This window comes from Neopelma chrysocephalum, unplaced genomic scaffold, assembly GCF_003984885.1.
Source record: "Neopelma chrysocephalum unplaced genomic scaffold, ASM398488v2 Primary Assembly neopelma1_347, whole genome shotgun sequence".
Lineage (NCBI taxonomy): Eukaryota > Metazoa > Chordata > Aves > Passeriformes > Pipridae > Neopelma > Neopelma chrysocephalum.
In genome coordinates, this window is record NW_020898011.1 from 264,626 (window position 1) to 281,721 (window position 17,096).

The 17,096-nt window shown below is 40.8% G+C and overlaps 1 protein-coding gene across 2 annotated transcripts in view; it reads right to left on the reverse strand.

The window, feature by feature from the left end:
• DOCK1 (dedicator of cytokinesis 1) overlaps positions 1-17,096 on the reverse strand; it is a 280,931-nt gene that overhangs the window by 19,308 nt on the left and 244,527 nt on the right. For both annotated transcript variants that reach the window (XM_027705622.1, XM_027705621.1), the window contains exons 41-48: positions 15,644-15,785; positions 14,694-14,772; positions 14,265-14,349; positions 13,325-13,411; positions 9,731-9,907; positions 8,978-9,061; positions 4,564-4,701; positions 2,214-2,359 (exon numbers count right to left, since the gene is read on the reverse strand). In XM_027705622.1, the coding sequence (XP_027561423.1) occupies positions 2,214-2,359; positions 4,564-4,701; positions 8,978-9,061; positions 9,731-9,907; positions 13,325-13,411; positions 14,265-14,349; positions 14,694-14,772; positions 15,644-15,785 (938 nt within the window). The remainder of the gene's footprint in view (positions 1-2,213; positions 2,360-4,563; positions 4,702-8,977; positions 9,062-9,730; positions 9,908-13,324; positions 13,412-14,264; positions 14,350-14,693; positions 14,773-15,643; positions 15,786-17,096) is intronic.

The following is a 17,096-nucleotide window of genomic DNA, read 5'->3' on the forward strand; positions in this document are numbered from 1 at the left end:
TAAAAGCTCCAAAGCAGGAGGAGCTGGAGATGGCATAAAATAAAATATAAGTTGGGTAATTTGGACAAGACAGGTTTCATTTTTAATTGTTTTTTTAGCTTAATCTCTATTCTAAAAATTAACATAGGAAGAGAGAAGAACTGACCATAAACCCAATCAACGATGGCAGGTACATAAAGGAACTTCTTCCAGGTGAGAAGTGCCAAACTTCCCACACGATTTAACAGTCACATGAATTTTTGAGGTCTTTCATGGTATCATTTACATCTCATGACTTTTTTTTCTCCTGCTCCATTGATCAAGCAAATGAGTACTTTTTCAGATCTTCTCAATGATAATAACTGTTCATTTTATTTCCCTGTATCGTCCTGGGCTTGGAGCAGGAGCTGAGATGCACTGGGATCTTTGTGAGCTGCTTTTAAAAATACAATCTGAGCAGACTCCTTGTGTGTATTTACATATTAGGACCCTCCCAAACTGCTAAGTGAGATTAACTGCACCAAAGCTAAGATGGAGAGGTGAACCTTGAGTAAATAATATCCAGTTAGAAAGAAAAATACATTTAAAGATTTTGAAGGGAAAAAGAGAAAAAGGTAGAGGCAGGTAGCGAAAGAATCAGTATTTTTCTTCTGAGATAAAATAAAGTTGCCCATTAACCTTTGATGGTTGTTACCTTTAAATTCCAGCAAGACAAATTCGTGGATGAATTAGTCAAAACACATGCTCATCTCTGCTGTCCTACATTTCCACCATGGCTCCCTGTGTATACATTCTAGAGGCTGAACTGTGCTCTGTTTGCAGCTCTTCCCAATGGGCAAATAAACTGCTTGTAATCAAGGTCAGCACCATCTTGGTCCTTAGGTGCTGTATTTAATTTTACTTGATGCTTTTAGTGTCCAGTCAGGTAATAACTCCCCTCTGAAAGTGCACGAGGGACATGAGCATTTCTAGCACATCCCTGTAAGTCAGCAGCCCTTCAGGAGGCTTTAAAAAACTGCTGCCTAGGCCAAATATTGCATTTCTGGATTACAGGGATGCCTGGGGGCAGGAAGAAGGAGAAGGGACTTCTGAGGCTGCATGGAAAGCCCAAGACAGCAAACAGATTATTTTGTTCTTTGAGGGATGTGACTGTGAGACAGGGCTTATCAACAGAATTCCCAGTTCTCATGTGAAATATCTTGATAAGTCTTGAAGTACAATCTTGCCATAAGCAGCTTTTCCTCTGGCAGCAAAAGTGAGCAGCAGTGATTGAGCAGTTCACTAATCCCTTCCTTCTCCTGAGCTCCACCTGGGTACTGTGACAGGGTTGGCTGCACAAGCATCTCATCACTGACTCCAAAGATCACTGCTGCACTAATACACTTGCAATACTCTAAAAGGGATAATTTCTCTCCTCTTTGCTTTTTTTTTTTGTTTGAATGCTTAGGGGGTTTTGTTTCACTTTGTAAAAAAGGACAAAGAAGGGCATTATATTTATCTTGGTTAAAAACCAGGATATCCTGAGATAAATGCCTATATAGGCTGATGTTTTTACCCAATATTATCCTGGCATTTAAAAAATCATAGAAAGTTTGGGTTGGAAAGGACCTTAAACACTATCCAATTCCACCCCTTCCCATGGGCAGGGACACCTTCCACTAGCCCAGGTTGCTCCAAGCCCCGTCCAACCTGGTCTTGGACACTTCCAGGGATCCAGGGGCAGCCACAGCTTCTCTGGGCAACCTGTGCCAGGGCCTCCCCACCCTCACAGGGAAGAATTCCTTCCCAATATTTCATCTAACCCTGCCCTCTGGCAGTTTAAAGTTATTCCCCCTTTTCCTGCCACCCCATGTTCTTGTTCAAAGTCCCTCTCCAGCTCTCTTGGAGCCCCTTTAGGCACTGGAAGAGCCTTCCCTTCTCCAGGCTGGATAATCTCAGCTCTCCCAGCCTGTTTTCACAGGAGAGGTGCTCCAGCCCTATGACCAACTTATTGGAACATCACCCCCACCCCACTCTAGTTTGCAGAGTATTATTATACCATGAACCAAATCTGAGATAAAATTCACTGGGAAACAACCCAACCAAAAACCTTACACTTCTGAGCCCAAACAAACATCCTGCTGCCACACAGGAGGAGTCAGGAGGATCGTGACACCGTGACAGCCCAGAGATCTGGGGGTGATGACAACCCCCCAAACCCAAGGATAAGCCCTGGATGAGCACTTCCCACTCACCCATCAGAGCCAGGCCGGGAGGGGGTGCTGTCCGAGGAGATGGAAGACACGGATGCCACGGAGAGGGGTCTGGAAGACGACGGCATCGTGAAGGACCTCACCATGGAGCGCGGCCGACTGCCCCGCCTGTCCTCCAGGCTGGAGAGCTGCGGGGAAGAAACACGAGGTCTTACCTCTTAAACCACGATATCACTGACATCTGGCTACCAAAAGGAATGTGGGAAGGTCCCATGCCTTTCCTTCCACGTAGAGTTTTGTGTTATTTAATATATATTAAATATTATTATATTTATACATCGTGTTTAACAACTAAGAAAGAGATTGTAAAGGAAATTTATTTAAAGGACTGGGAAGAAATATTTAGGTCCTCATGGGCACATGTGGGATTTTAAGCATATTCCAATAACTCAAGAATACTCTCAGGCACATGGTGTGACTCCTGAGGACGGGCTTGTGCAAGGCCAGGAGTTGGACTCAATGATCCTCGTGGGTCCCTTCCAACTCAGTATATTCATAATTCCTTTATTTCAATGGTATTTAAATGCTTTTTTACATCTGGTCTTTAAAAAGGAGCTTTCTACAAATATTTTTTAAATCCATCTCTGCAATCAAAGAGACTGCCCTGTCAATATATTTAAGTGAAACGGAGTTTAAAAAAAACCCAAAACCACAAAGTAAAAACAGACTAAGAGAAACCTGATGTCAAAAATGTCAGGAGAGCCAATTTACAGAGTGACATCCAGGTTTAGAAAAAAATACCGGAAAGTTTAGGTTTTGTTTCAGACAATTTCAGAGTTCTGAATATTTATCCAAGCTTTGTTAGTCATTAATAACTGATATATGCATAAAATAATTGAACTCTTTCAGTCAACAAATAAGAATCTCATGCTGTTTAATTACAGGTATATTTTCCACCCTGTCAACTACTGGTAAATTGGCTTTGTACAAGGAAGACAGAAGCGATAAAACTCCATCAATGCTGACAATTCTTCCTGTGGGTTGAGTGAAATTAGAGATAACACCACCTGTGTATGACTTTCCAGTCATCTCCCTCACGATGTAAATGGATATTATATTATTGAAGTGACTGACATGCAACTATCATTAATGTTGATTATTCCTGTTCTCCTAGGGAATAAATTACTATTTGAACATTTTCCTAAATATTTTAGATGGGATTTGAAGGACCACGAATGGAGCACCAGCTGCAAGGATACCATGAAGGCTGGCATGTTCTCTGTAAGATCTCAATGTTCCCATTAAAAAAATTGTCATTGCTATGGACAGAATCAGAGAATCAGAGAATAATTTAGGTTGGAAAAGATCTCCAAGATCATCAAGTCCAACCTGTGCCCAATCCCCACCTTTTCCCCCAGCCCAGAGCACTGAGTGCCATGTCCAGTCATTCCTTGGACATCTCCAGGGGTGGGGACTTCAAACCTCCCTGGGCAGCCCCTTCCAATGCCTGAACACCCTTTCCATGGAGAAACTCCTCCTAATGTCCAACCTGACCCTCTCCTGGCCCAGCTTGAGGCTGTTTCCTCTCATCCTGTCCCTTGTTCCCTGGGAGCAGAGCCCGACTTCCCCCCAGCTCCCTCCTCCTGTCAGGGAGCTGCAGAGAGTGAGAAGGTCCCCCCTGAGCCTCCTTTTCCTCAGGCAAAAGTGATCATCCAATACCACCCAATCCATGTGGATTTTGGCCGAATTATCAATTCTATTCTCAATTACAAAGCTGTTTGCTGGCTTTTGGCCTTCCTCCACCTTGGGTAACGCTCAAAAGCAGAACAAACCCCCACTGGAAAGAAACACCACCAAATTCTGGTTGCACCTTGAAGATGAAGCAGCAACTGAAAACAGTTTGTTGGAGTGAGAAAAGCATGAATTTGAGTCCTTCTAAAGCTCATTAAGTAGGAGTTATTGTTCAATGCCTGCCCACATTTAGGGTGATGCCAGAGGACATATTGATTGCACAGCCCTCCCAGCCCTAAGGGAATCACATCTATGGAAAGGCGACATTCAGCTCTCAAAGAATCACGTTAAGTGGCAATTTTTTAATGCATTTTTGTAACCCAAATCCTTCAAAATTGAAGAATTGCCTTGACTTTTAAGGAACAGAGTCAGGCAATTTAGAAATTGTTCCCACGCTCAGAAATGGAAGCCCCAAAGCTTTTTCTACATCTCTTATCACCTCTCAGTATTTCATAATTTGATGACCACTGAGAACAACCAGGCAATGCTTTATGGACATGGCTTTTTTAACCAGTGGGAGTTATGGCACAGGAATACACAATTGGCTGTCATTTAAAGGAACTCCACATATTAAGGGAAGATGAAGCCAGGAGGTACCCACCACAGCACGGACCCCGTACTGCTTCTCCACCTTGTCCTTCAGCTGCCTGAAACAAGCCTCCATCCTCTCATGGAATGGCCTCAGGGCCTCTGTCACCTTCTCCCCATGGATCCGGATGCCTTCTGCCAGGAACGGGATCTGGAAAGCAGAGTTTGGCTGCTTCACCCTGCCCAGACCCTCCCATGGGAAGAGTTAGGGCAGGGCTCCCACATGGGAGTAAAAGATCTCATGGAATAATAACTGAAGTAGTAATAATTGCAATAATAATAGCAGTAACAACAGTAAAAATTGTAAAAAAATAATTATAATAATGATAAGTATAAAGATAAAAATGATATTAAAACTAAAAATAATATTAAAATGACAATAAGAAGGATTATATTATCATCATAGTAATCATCATCATTTATTGTATGAGACACAATACAATAAAAAAGATCTAAAAATCTGTTATTCATGATTTCCCATCTTCTCTGTTAATCATAGTCCTTTAAATGTAATACACCCCTAGTTCTTCCCAGAAATCCCATGTTGGAGGCCCAGCTGGATTTACCAGACAGCACAAACCCTCCTGGGATGTCCTATTCCCAACCTCCTAAACATTCTACACTATAAAATGGCAAATTGAGGAATGATGAGTGTCACACCGGGTCAATAAAATCAAATCCTTTCCCAGTTTCATGAGAATAAAACCTTAAAGAGGAAAATAGTTGTAGGTTTTCTTTAATAAAAGCTACTTCTAAACCTGCAGATGAGCTACATCCTTGGCCAGATCTATATTGCAGAGCAATACTGATTAATAAAACATACAGTTTTCTATCTATGTAGTTCTCCTTAGAAAAATTATTATATTTTTTACGGGAAGAAAACAGAAGAGCAAAAAAAATTACATTAATCTCTTCTGTAACTGAAAATAATAATTTATCTTCAAGGCTTCTGTCACAAAATATCCACGCCAGCCCAGGATTATATAATTAGTTCAAAGTGTGGAGGTGTAGTTGACCTTTGGAAATGTTTTAAGAGAGATATTTTCATTCCCACAGCTATGCAGACACACCAACAGAGTTTTCTACCTCCAGCTCAGGAAAAATATTTCCTCTTCCAGGTCCATTCCAGCCCACACAGTGCTCTGATTCTAACTTAGATATTCTCTGCAGCAATCAAGCTAAGAGGCTTCTCCTTAATAATTCATAATTAAATCATAATACTGATTAAACCCAGATTTTTCTAATAAGACTGAGCAGCAATCAGAGGGAACAGCTTTATTAGTAAGGAGAATAATAAATACACAGATGAATTACAGATGAACAAACTCAAGAAATCTTATCGAGATGATTCTCTGGGATTTGATACTATTTAAATGGACTACAAAGAGAAGGAAGAATAATGACTTTTTTTTAATGTAGTCACTTTATTTACAGCCATATGGATTTGAACTCGATAAAAAATAAACATTAATTTCAGAAAGTTCCCTTGCCCTGAGTAAGTAAATGAATTTCTAAATCTTCATAATTATCAGGCCACACTGTGACCCTCCTGTGCTGGAGTGGTCAGTGGTCACTTGGCTCATTCATTTCAAAGAACCTGTTGACCTTTTAAACGGAATCTTTTTAAAAAAAATGGAATTCCCGAGGTGAAGCACAGGTGGGGTCTGAAGTTTCAGCTCTGGGATCATTTTTATGAGGAGAAAATGCTCTAAGGAGCCTGTCCCGGGGTGAGCCACCTCCAATTTGGAAAATCAAGCAACATGAACTAAACAACAATATTTGTAGGAGGAAAAAAACATGTAGAAGAAGGAGAAAGGAGAAGAGAGAAGAAAGGAGAAAAGAGGAGGAGACAAAGGAGAAGACAAAGATGATGAAGGAGATGAAGCCAAAGATGATGAAGGAGATGAAGCCAAAGAAGAAGAAAAAGATGACGAAGATGAAGAAAAAGCAGCAGAAGAACAAGAACAAGAAGAAGAAGCCAAAGAAGACTATGAAGAAAAAGGAGAAAAAGAAAAGCTATTCCTTAACAGAACCTGAAATTTAATAAACTTCCCATGGCTTTGCTACAGAACAACTGTGAGCCTGTTGAGTTGGGATATTTGGTCTCCTTGTCCAAGACCACTTAATCCTTGAAACAATTATCAGGTGCAGGAAGAACCTTTTGACTGTTTTACCGTTTCTGCTTCACCATCTTCTACCTACTTCAAAATTCTTCCAACATCTCCTTTGCAGGCATTGACACGGGGAAATGTGGAGATGAGTGACATGGAATTTGAAACCAACATGAATCTTCAATAGAGACAGAGAGATAATTTTGCCACATTCATGATATTGCCAGTTTTCTTTGCTTTGGAGAAAGGGCTGGGCTTGCTTAAGGCTCTATTTCAAAAGACCAGACAGGGTGTCCCTCACCTTTGGAGAGGTGAATGCAAAAGTGATGGAAGCAGCAGAGGTAGAAATGAATGAGATGAGTGAGAGAGGAAACCTGCTCAAGACAGCACTTACTTATTTCATAACTCTCCTCTTTGTTGATGTTAATATTTTATCAAGCTCCACTGCAACTTCAAATTATTCCCTGATTTTTTTTCCTTTTTAAAAAATCTTGATCTGCTTGGCTGAAAAGAATGAAAACCCTACATTGATTTGAATTATTAATCTGAAAAGACAATCTTTCATACTATGAAATATCATAAAATATGATCATTAAAACATTTTTGGTATGCAGCAGTTCTTTCAGCTCTGTAGAAGCAGCACAAGATTTTTATGTGCCATGGTATTTTTATGTTTTGCTGTGCTGTAAATACATTAGCTAAATGTCATCAATCATTCATTTCACTACCTTAATTTCAATCAATCATTTCATTATCCTCATGTTAAAATAAAAGATCAGCTTGATGTGGTGCAGTTGCATGGGAACAGTTTTTCCTAAGTTGGAAAAGCACCAAGGTGGATGAAAATGGTATTTTTCTAATGGTATTTATCTGGATTAATAATAGACAGAACCAAGATGTGCATTAAAAGTTCACAGGAATTATAAGAGGATAATATCCTGAAGAGCATGAATTCCACAGCTCGATGGAGAAAGAGGTAAGGGCACAGTAAAAAATTAAATTTAAGTGGTCAGCTGATAATGGGATTGTCAGGCTCCTACTATTTCATATCTCCAGATTGATTTATACAGCACTGAGAAAATCTCTGTGTGATTACAAACTCCAAGCCCCACATTAGTGAAAAATGAAAACTCATTTTTGCTTTCAATCACTGTCAGCCCGTGATGAATTCAGCCCCTGCCTCCCTTCCAGAGCTTCCACACACCTCCCTCTCCCAACGCCAGCCAATACCTGGGAGTCAAATCCAACCCTGTGTGCTGAAAACTGAAATACTGTGAGAGGAAGTTTAAATCTGAGGATACCCCAAACGTATATCAAACATTTAAAAGCACGAAAAGGGCTTTTAGTGACAAGAATTTTCAGATATAAAAATGATTTTTGATCCCTTCTCTCTATTTTTCTGGTTCCTATTGTTTTGCAACTACAAAACTGATGGGAAACCATGCATTTAAAAGCACTAGATAATTCAAATTCAGTGTGATTAGCTGCCATATATATTTCCAAATTGCAATATTATTTTAATACACAAATGCCACCGAAGTGAGTCTTCGCTGAGGAAAAGTGTGTTTGTAAATTCATTTGAAGTATCACTCTCAGAGAGCTGACACAAAGTCAGTCTTCTGGGACCAAATTATTTTCCTCTAAAAAACTTAAAGCCTATAAAAATCTAATCTTCTGTAAAAGCTCACAAGAAAATAAATTAATAAATGCATATTTTTTTTCAGACCAAAAGAGTTTTTATTCACTGATAGTTTTATGGCCTTCAGAGGATATTTTATTTTTGAATTCTGTAGCTTTGGTTCTATCACCTCTAAGATTGAAACCTACAGGAATGTAAATTATTCCCTTTGTTATAAAGACCAAATTGAATATAAAAAGACAATGATTCACTTTCTTCTTCTGTGGGAAAAAACATTTCCAACCATATTGGTATTTTTTTACTTATCATAAAATTATCCTGAGACCACTGGAAAATGTCCAGTATGTGACTATGGAACAAAACTGGATTGTCTCTTGTTTGCCCTGAAAAATGTTTTTTCATTTGATACAGACGGGAGATTTTCACTGTATTATGGTTATTAAAAGAAAAGGAATTAAAGAAAAAGAGGTTGATCATGTTTGTTCCTTGCAGGTTTATCAAATGAGAAATGATGGCATATTTGAAAAGATGCACTTTAGCTCAAGTTCCAGGGTGGATTTAAATGGCAAAGAAGTGTATCCAGGGTGAGGAGTTTAAGGTCTGGATTTTCTCAAAGTGACACTAAGCTGCCTTTCTGCAGCAGTTGGCTCTGACCAACCTGACTTCACATTTTTTACCTGCCAAGCGATGAGATCCTTCAGCTTCTCAATCTTGTCGTGATCTTCTGGATGCTCGTGCATGTATTTTTCAGTAAAGAAAGCCTATTAAACGGAGAGAAAGGAGCAGTAATTTCAGAAAATGGATCAACATCTGCTACCAGAAGAAAAAAACCAGCAAAGATAAATGAATGGACCCAAAAGTTCTGCAGAATAGCAGTAACAGTTCCAAAGTGAAAATTAGGGAATCACAGAATCCCATAATGGTTTGGGTTGGAAGGGACCTTAAAGCCCATCCAGCTCCAGCCCCTGCCATGGGCAGGGACACCTTCCACTAGCCCAGGTTGCTCCAAGCCCTGTCCAACCTGGTCTTGGACACTTCCAGGGATCCAGGGGCAGCCACAGCTTCTCTGGGCAACCTGTGCCAGGGCCTCACCACCCTCACAGCCAAGAATTCCTTCCCAATATCCCACCTAACCCTGCCCTCTGGCAGTGGGAAGCCATTCCTCCTTGTCTTGTCACTCCATACCCTTGTAAATAGTCTCTCTCCAACCCGCTTGTGCCTTCAGCTCCTGAAAGGCCACAGTCAGGTCACCCCAAAGCTTCTCTTCTCCAGGCTGAACAATCCCAACTCTCTCAGCTTTTCCTCCCAGCAGAGCTGCTCCATCCCTCTGATCATCTTGGTGCCTCCTCTGGACTTTGTCCAACAAATCCATGCCCTTCCTGTGCTGGGGCCCAGCTGAGGCACTGCAGGACAGGGAATTCTGCCCTCACCTTCTCATAGTTTGTGAAGCCTCCCATGACTGCAGGATCCACGATGCCGTTGAGCAGCATCGAGAGGGGGTTGATGGGCAGGTTTGGATCATTTAAGTGCTGCTGAACCATGTTATTGATCTTGTCATTGGTCAACTGCATGGTCTCTATTGCATTTTCCAGTGGGCTGATTTCCACCTAAAATCAAACCAAAGGGTTTTAATCCAGGAGCAGAGTTTTAAACTGGCTGTTCATTAAACCATCACAATTAGAAACACTTCAGGAATTTCAGGATTTATGATTTTTGACCAGTAATTACCAGAAAGGACGATTTCAGGCATTGAGATATTTGGTATCTCTACACTGAGGTAACTGGTGTGATGATCAGTATCAGTGGAGAAAGTTAAATGCATTTTGCTGCTGCAGGATGGATTACAACCCAGCACAACATTTAGAAAGGCTCTGGCAGGAACCACGTGAGGTTTTTGGGGGATTAGGGAGAACATCAGAGATTAAGGGTCGGTGAGTTTTAGCAGCACAAAGAAGATCCAGCTTAATGTTAACAGCAAGAAAGAAATGATAACTCTAACGTGGATTTTCTGATGGAAAATGTAATCCTAAGCAGCTCAAAAATCAAGGAGATATTTTTGCAGTGATTATTTTGGTGTATTTCCAAGGACATCAAGTTTAATATGTTGAAGAGATGACATCTAAGCAATCTGCTGGGCTTATTCCCACGAGGTCACATTTTCTTCATCAGAATGTCAAGAACTGAAGGGAGAAATTTCCTTTCTCCCACAGCCTGGACTTCAATGAAGAGAACTCCTCAGATGTCTTCATGGGGTGAATTAGCTCTTACACTGTCTAAAACTTGCTTGTTTTAATTGACTGATCTCCAGCTAATTTTTTTATGCCCAGAAACTGTGTCTTTCAGAATGACAGTTGTTCATGTTGGAAAAAAACCAGTATTAAAATATTTTAAGTATTAGTGAACAGGCTAAAAATTACTAATTTGCAGTGACCCAGAGTGTAGACAGTCCTCACTGGAAGACACAGCCTGCTTATATTAAAAAGATGATGTGGTAGGAAGAGAAAAGGAAGGTTAATTGAGGCCTGTGAGGAAAATGCAAGTGTATATTTGATTACACCCTCATTTACATAAATGCTACATAAACAAAGCAGCGCTTCTACCTGGCTATCAGTTGCTTACCCTGTTTCTGAGAATCACTTATAATCAAATCTCTTTAGTTGTTACTCTTACACCTGCCAGCTGATTACATCAAGGATGTTTTAATTAGCATTTTTAGCAGCCTGCCTGGTGAATTATTCTGGAAGGCAGGGAAGGAGCCTGACATTTCTGCTGGGAACAGGGAGCAGTCCAGGCTTGGACTGAGCTGAATGTGCCACGGGGGGAGTTGGGACTGTGAGAGTAAAGCCATATTCCACATCTGAAGATGTGTCAGATCAAGAACTGTTGTGAACGTTACAGGCTAAATTTAGGATTCTGTCATTTGTATTAATGGGTTTGTAATTATGCAATAATGTGTTGATGAACCATTGCTTTTAAAGCTCTTGAGCATCTACAGAAATTAGCACTCATTGAGCTGACAGAGCTTCTCTGACTCTTCTGCAGCAGCAATCATGGCTTTCTTTCTCTCTCATTCTCCTTTCTTTTACTACTCTTACAACCCTCCCTCTACTTTTTTAAAAGCAGATGGAGAATTGCACTTCCCACTACTATAAACTGGGCTTTGGCACTTACTGAAAGCTATTTATTACACGTGTAAATTATGAGCCTTGTTCCAGTAGTTTGCTTACTCTGGGCCAGGAATTACATACTCTCCTGATACATTTGTACCACTACGAAATTACAAGATAAAAACAGAACAGAGATTAGAATTTGTGCTTTTGAAAACCAAGTGTGAGCCCAAATCCAGTTTCTAATTCACTGGCTGGCCTCAGCAAATTTTTCCCATACAGCTGCTTGTGTCCAGCTAAACCAAATCAGATACAGAATAATGAATGTGGGCCACACATTTCTTGCAGATAATGAACAGACTGAAAAGGTTTAGGTAAAAGTACTCAGAAGGAATTTTAAAAGCCAATAGATTTAAGGCAATTCTGCATGTTCCTATGGGTTATGTAACATAATACACTGCATTTATTAAATTACTCAGTTCTCCCTGCACTGATTTGATGTGATCTCACCTCTTCCTTTAAAGATATCCCAGTTCCATCAATAAAATATGAAACGTGCAAAGCTGCTTGAATATCTTGGTGCTTAGTAAAAGATCAATAATATCTGTATCCATAATCACAATTTAGCATTACAGGGATGTAACCTCATGATCCCACTCCCAGCCTTTTAGCTGACAGGGATCTCGCAGAAAGTCAATACCCATTTTGTAGTAACTAAGCCAGAGGAGGTCAAAAGTTATCTATAGCTGTCTTCCCACTCAGTATGAAGTTCCATTCTGGTATCATTTTTCAGCTGTGCAACTAATATAATCCTGACTCACCAAATCTCCCAGGATTTCTGCCCATTTGGATGCCAAGCAGAGCGTTAGGGGTGTGTGGACACAAACTGCCTGCCAGGCTCTGCTCTGGGTTCATCAGGAAAAGAGACTTTCACCACATTTGCCAGCCTTGCCAAGCAACACTTTTTGCAATCAAGAGGTTAAATACAATCTCCTCCATCAGGATTATATTGAAACTACAAAATTCATTAAAAATTCAATGTGTTTTATTCAGCTGCCTATTACTGTCACACATCACATTCATATTCTGTTACTATAGATACCATAGTAATTTTCTGCATTACTTCTGTTCATCCAAATACAACTGTCCAACATAACCTCAATGGAGCAATGAAAAAGGTTTTAATTAATCATATGCAAATTGTTCTTTTCCTTTAAAAATAAGCCTCACAAGAGAGATTTAAAAACCGCAGTAACAATGTTTTTATTGCTCCTTAAAAATTACAGCTGTGTAAGAATAATTTAATCTTAAAGGCGTTTAATGGATATGTCTTATCTAAACAGTCTAAATGGTTGAACAGAGAAATGAGTAATTTGGAGTTACTCTGTGAGGTTGCTGAGGGTATATTTAGCCAAATGTGGAGAAGAAACAAAAACAACCTTTCATCACAAATGGTGAGAAAAGCAGACACATACAATGCATTTGATTTATGGTATATTTTGGATAAATGACAATCAAAATACCCAAATCCTCTTTTACAAAATTCAGGCTTGATTCATCAAGATGGGGCAGGGTTCCCCTACATTACCTCAGGTCCCTCTTCCTTTTAGGCAGAGGGCTGTACTGGCCTGCTGGGAGCCACAAATACTTCATAAAAGTGCTCAAGAACCTAATCAGCCCTTGCCCTAGAGGCCCAGGAGAGCTGGCTGCATTCCCTTCCCTCAGGAATGGCAAAGCATTCCTTGAGTCCCCCTCAGACAACAATCAACAGGTTCCTCTTAGGGTGCCAGGCACAGTCCCATCGACTCCTCCTTGTCCACAGAACTCAAGCACAGTAACACAGACACAGAAATGCTCCCTGGCTCTACAAACCCCCCATTTTTTTAGGCAATCTCAATACAGCCAAACTGATCTTACCATGAAAACCGATTTGACTTCAAACCACCTCAGAATCCCCGGTAATTTATAGGCTGTCACATAGATGGTTCTCTCAATCCACATGTTCTGCAAATGGAACAGAAGCCCCACGTTATCAGATGGACAACTCTGAACTCAAGCAAAGCTTTAAAACGTTATCACCAGGAAAAGGAACCACAGCACGACAGATGTTACAAAGCCAGGGGGGAATTTCAAACGGTATCTGCTTGTGGGGAAGATCCAGCAGCACTGATTTATAACTGAGACATGACTTAGCAGAGAACAACTGCTCTTATGAAAGGAGAAAGCTATGGGGAAGATCCACTGGTTTTACTGGACTGTTATTGTTCACAGAATCCCAGAATGGCCTGGGTGGGAAGGGACCTTAAAGCCCATCCAGTCCCACCCCCTGCCATGGGCAGGGACACCTTCCACTAGCCCAGGTTGCTCCAAATCCCATCCAACCTGGCCTTGGGCACTTCCAGGGATCCAGGGGCAGCCACAGCTTCTCTGGGCAACCTGTGCCAGGGCCTCACCACCCTCACAGGGAAGGAGTTTTATTGACCATTAAACTAGTGCTTTAGTAAAAAAAGACAAAAAAAAAAAAGAAAAAGGTATCAGTGAAAGAAGATTTTTAAATCCCTGACTGGAATCTTCATGGCAAGGGAAGTTTTGGCAAGACACATCTATTGTTTCAGGTGTAGCAATTTAAAATCCTTTCTCAAAACAGCTGTAAATACAGCTTTGCCCATTTTTTTCCTATTGGTATAAAACAGAACATGACAATTAGGTTTAACTGAACTTCTAGGAAAAATAATCACTTTAAACGTAGAATTTATTTTTCAAAAACCAAAAGATAATGAATGTTTCAGGTGCTCAAAACAGAGGAGAACAAACACTCCAACCCAAAGTTTAGTCTATTTTCTTTAATATTTTTTACCGCAAATTCGTTGTCTGGGTTTTTCTCTCCTTTTCGAACGGGACGCGAATACTCAAAACGTTGGACTTCATTCACCCTGTAGAAACTGGAAAAAAGGAAAAGAATCATGGAATCACAGAATGGTTTGGGTTGGGAGGGACCTTAAAGACCATCTAGTTCCAACTCCCAAAAGCACAATGAAAATCAAACACTCCCTGTTTAGGAATTGCTACTAAACTCTATATTAGAAAAAGCTTATGCAGAGATATAAAATGCTTATGGGATCACTGTTTTCCAGTGGGTTGGATGGAATCTCTACCAATATTAAGAATTATCATGAAATGTCCTCACCATTACCACCCTCCTTGGCTTTGTACAGATTCATTATACAGCAAGAACCAGTTTGTTATAAAGGAGACTGATAAAATCACAAAACCACCCCAAACTCACCTCATGATTTGCTCTGACACCGGCCTGTGAAATTTAGATGGTAAATCCAGTTTTGGCTTTACAGTAAAGCACTGAATATCTGAACTTGGGAGTTAAGAAGTAAAAAGTGAATTTAAGTCACACAGAACAAGCAGCTCAACAGGAACACAAAAAAAAAAGGACAGAACAGCAAAATTCATGTATTACACAGAATCACAGAATATGCTGAGTTGGAAGGGACCCACAAGGATCATCAAGTCCAACCCTTAGCCCTGCACAGGACCATCCCCAGGGGTCACACCATGTGCCTGAGAGCATCATCCAAATGCTCTTTGAGCTCTGTCAGCCTTGGGGCTGTGCCCACTGCCCTGGGGAGCCTGGTCAGTGCCCAACCACCCTCTGGGGGAAGAACCTTTCCCTGAGATCCAACTTAAACCTGCCCTGACACAACTTCAGGCCATTCCCTGGGTCCTGTGCCTGGTCCCCACAGAGCAGAGATCAGTGCCTGCCCCTCCTAAGGAAGTTGTAATTGCAATGAGGTCTCCCCTCGGTCTCCTCTTCTCCAGCTGAACACACCAAGTACCCTCAGTGTCCTCAAACAGCTTCAAATCAAGGACCTTCAGCATCTTCATCGCCCTCTTTTGAACACTCCCTAATGGCTCAATATCTTCCTTCCATTGTGACACCCCAAACTGCCCCAATATTCCAGATGAGGCTGCTCCAGGGCAGAGTAGAGAGGGACAATCCCCTCCCTGGCCCAGCTGGCGATGCTGTCCCTGATGCCCCCAAGGACAGGGTTGGCCCTCCTGGCTGCCAGGGCACTGCTGACTCGCGGACAACTGGCCGCTGACCAGGACTTCCAGGTCACCCAGAAGGGCAGAAACACATCCACCTCCTGCTCTCTCGGGCCACAAATCCCTGCCCTGTGCTGTTGGCCACACAGCTGTACCCAGTGTGCAGCCCAAGGATACACTGGCCAGAGGAGTTTTTGATGTCATCGCCCGGCGGTGACGTCGTCTTCATCTTCTCCGCGTTGGGGAACTGAGTCAAGAGCCTCGCCTCAAAGTCCTCCCGTCGCTCGTACTCCTTGCCCCGGTAAATGAACACTTTGTTCTGGAAACAAGTTGACACATTAAATCCTGCTAAAACCAGCAGCCTCAGTAAGGACCTGGGATCCCAGAAGCGCTGACTCCAACGCTGTTAAGCGAGGAATTTCCCATTCCCCACACTGTGCTATAATCAATAGTTTACAAATATTTTATGCCGGCTCAGTAAAGCACAAATGGCTTTTCTTGCCTCCAATTCAGTGCTGAGATCATTAAGCACACACTTACCTTTAGGTATATGTATAAACCACACTAAAATCAACTAAAACGTGATCTCAAGAAGCTATAAAATTGGTGGCCAATGAAAATATATTCAGACAAATTATTTCTACCAAATCCCAGACCTCCCTCTGTAATTCCTCTCCTTCATCTTCCTCAGCTAATGGTGGAATGCAGGCACAGAATTAGGCTTTACATACATAAAAAATATTAAAAAGCACTGAAGTGAGCAAGCAAGACTAGCAGAGAAAAATATAAACATAAAACGATGCCAATTTGAGGAGGAAGATCCAAAAATAACGACTCTTTTAGAAAGACTGATACAGACTCTATATTTGTGTATTAGATTTTTGCCATTTTTCTTCTTTTGCTAAGTTGTCTGCACACAGTATAACTTTAAAATTAGGTGTTTTCTATTCATAAGTATTGTTTTTTTTCTTTAACAATAAAGAAAATTAAGATATATTTACACAATCCCTTTATACACTGATTTAATTCAATTCGAAAGAAAAACGCAAAAGATGATGCACATTTTTAACTGATCAAACATATTAAAGTAAGTTTGGATAAAATTTGCATCTGAATATGCTTAACCTCATTATTCATCTCAAAGTGAGCACTTGGTGAAAAAATTATACAGCACTTAATAAAAAAGGGTGTTATGACTCGGGGTAGAAACCTGGAATAGCTTCCATTTGCCCAGTTGGATTTAATTCTGCAATGGTGCCTTTTGAAATGCTCAGCAGATGAAAGAATACTCTCAAATTGGGAAAAGATGGTAATAACAGATGCCTAAGAAGTTTCCATATAAATGTAATTCATGTATATACACTTGTAATTCACAGGGAATATTGGAATAGAAGGAAAAGCTTGAATTTACGATTTTCTCAATTAGCAAGGCACTTAATAGCTTGTTTTTCAGGGGTTTTATTGCTCATTTATTATAAGCTGACCAATCCACAAGGCTCTTATAAGTATCTTCCTGAACTTACAAAGCCCCCATTCAGTTGTGAGGAGAAAAAGCAGTTTAATATTAATATATCAGACTAACACTGCTCTGCCTGGTCTCCTGTTGGCTGTTGATCACAGCAATTAAAGG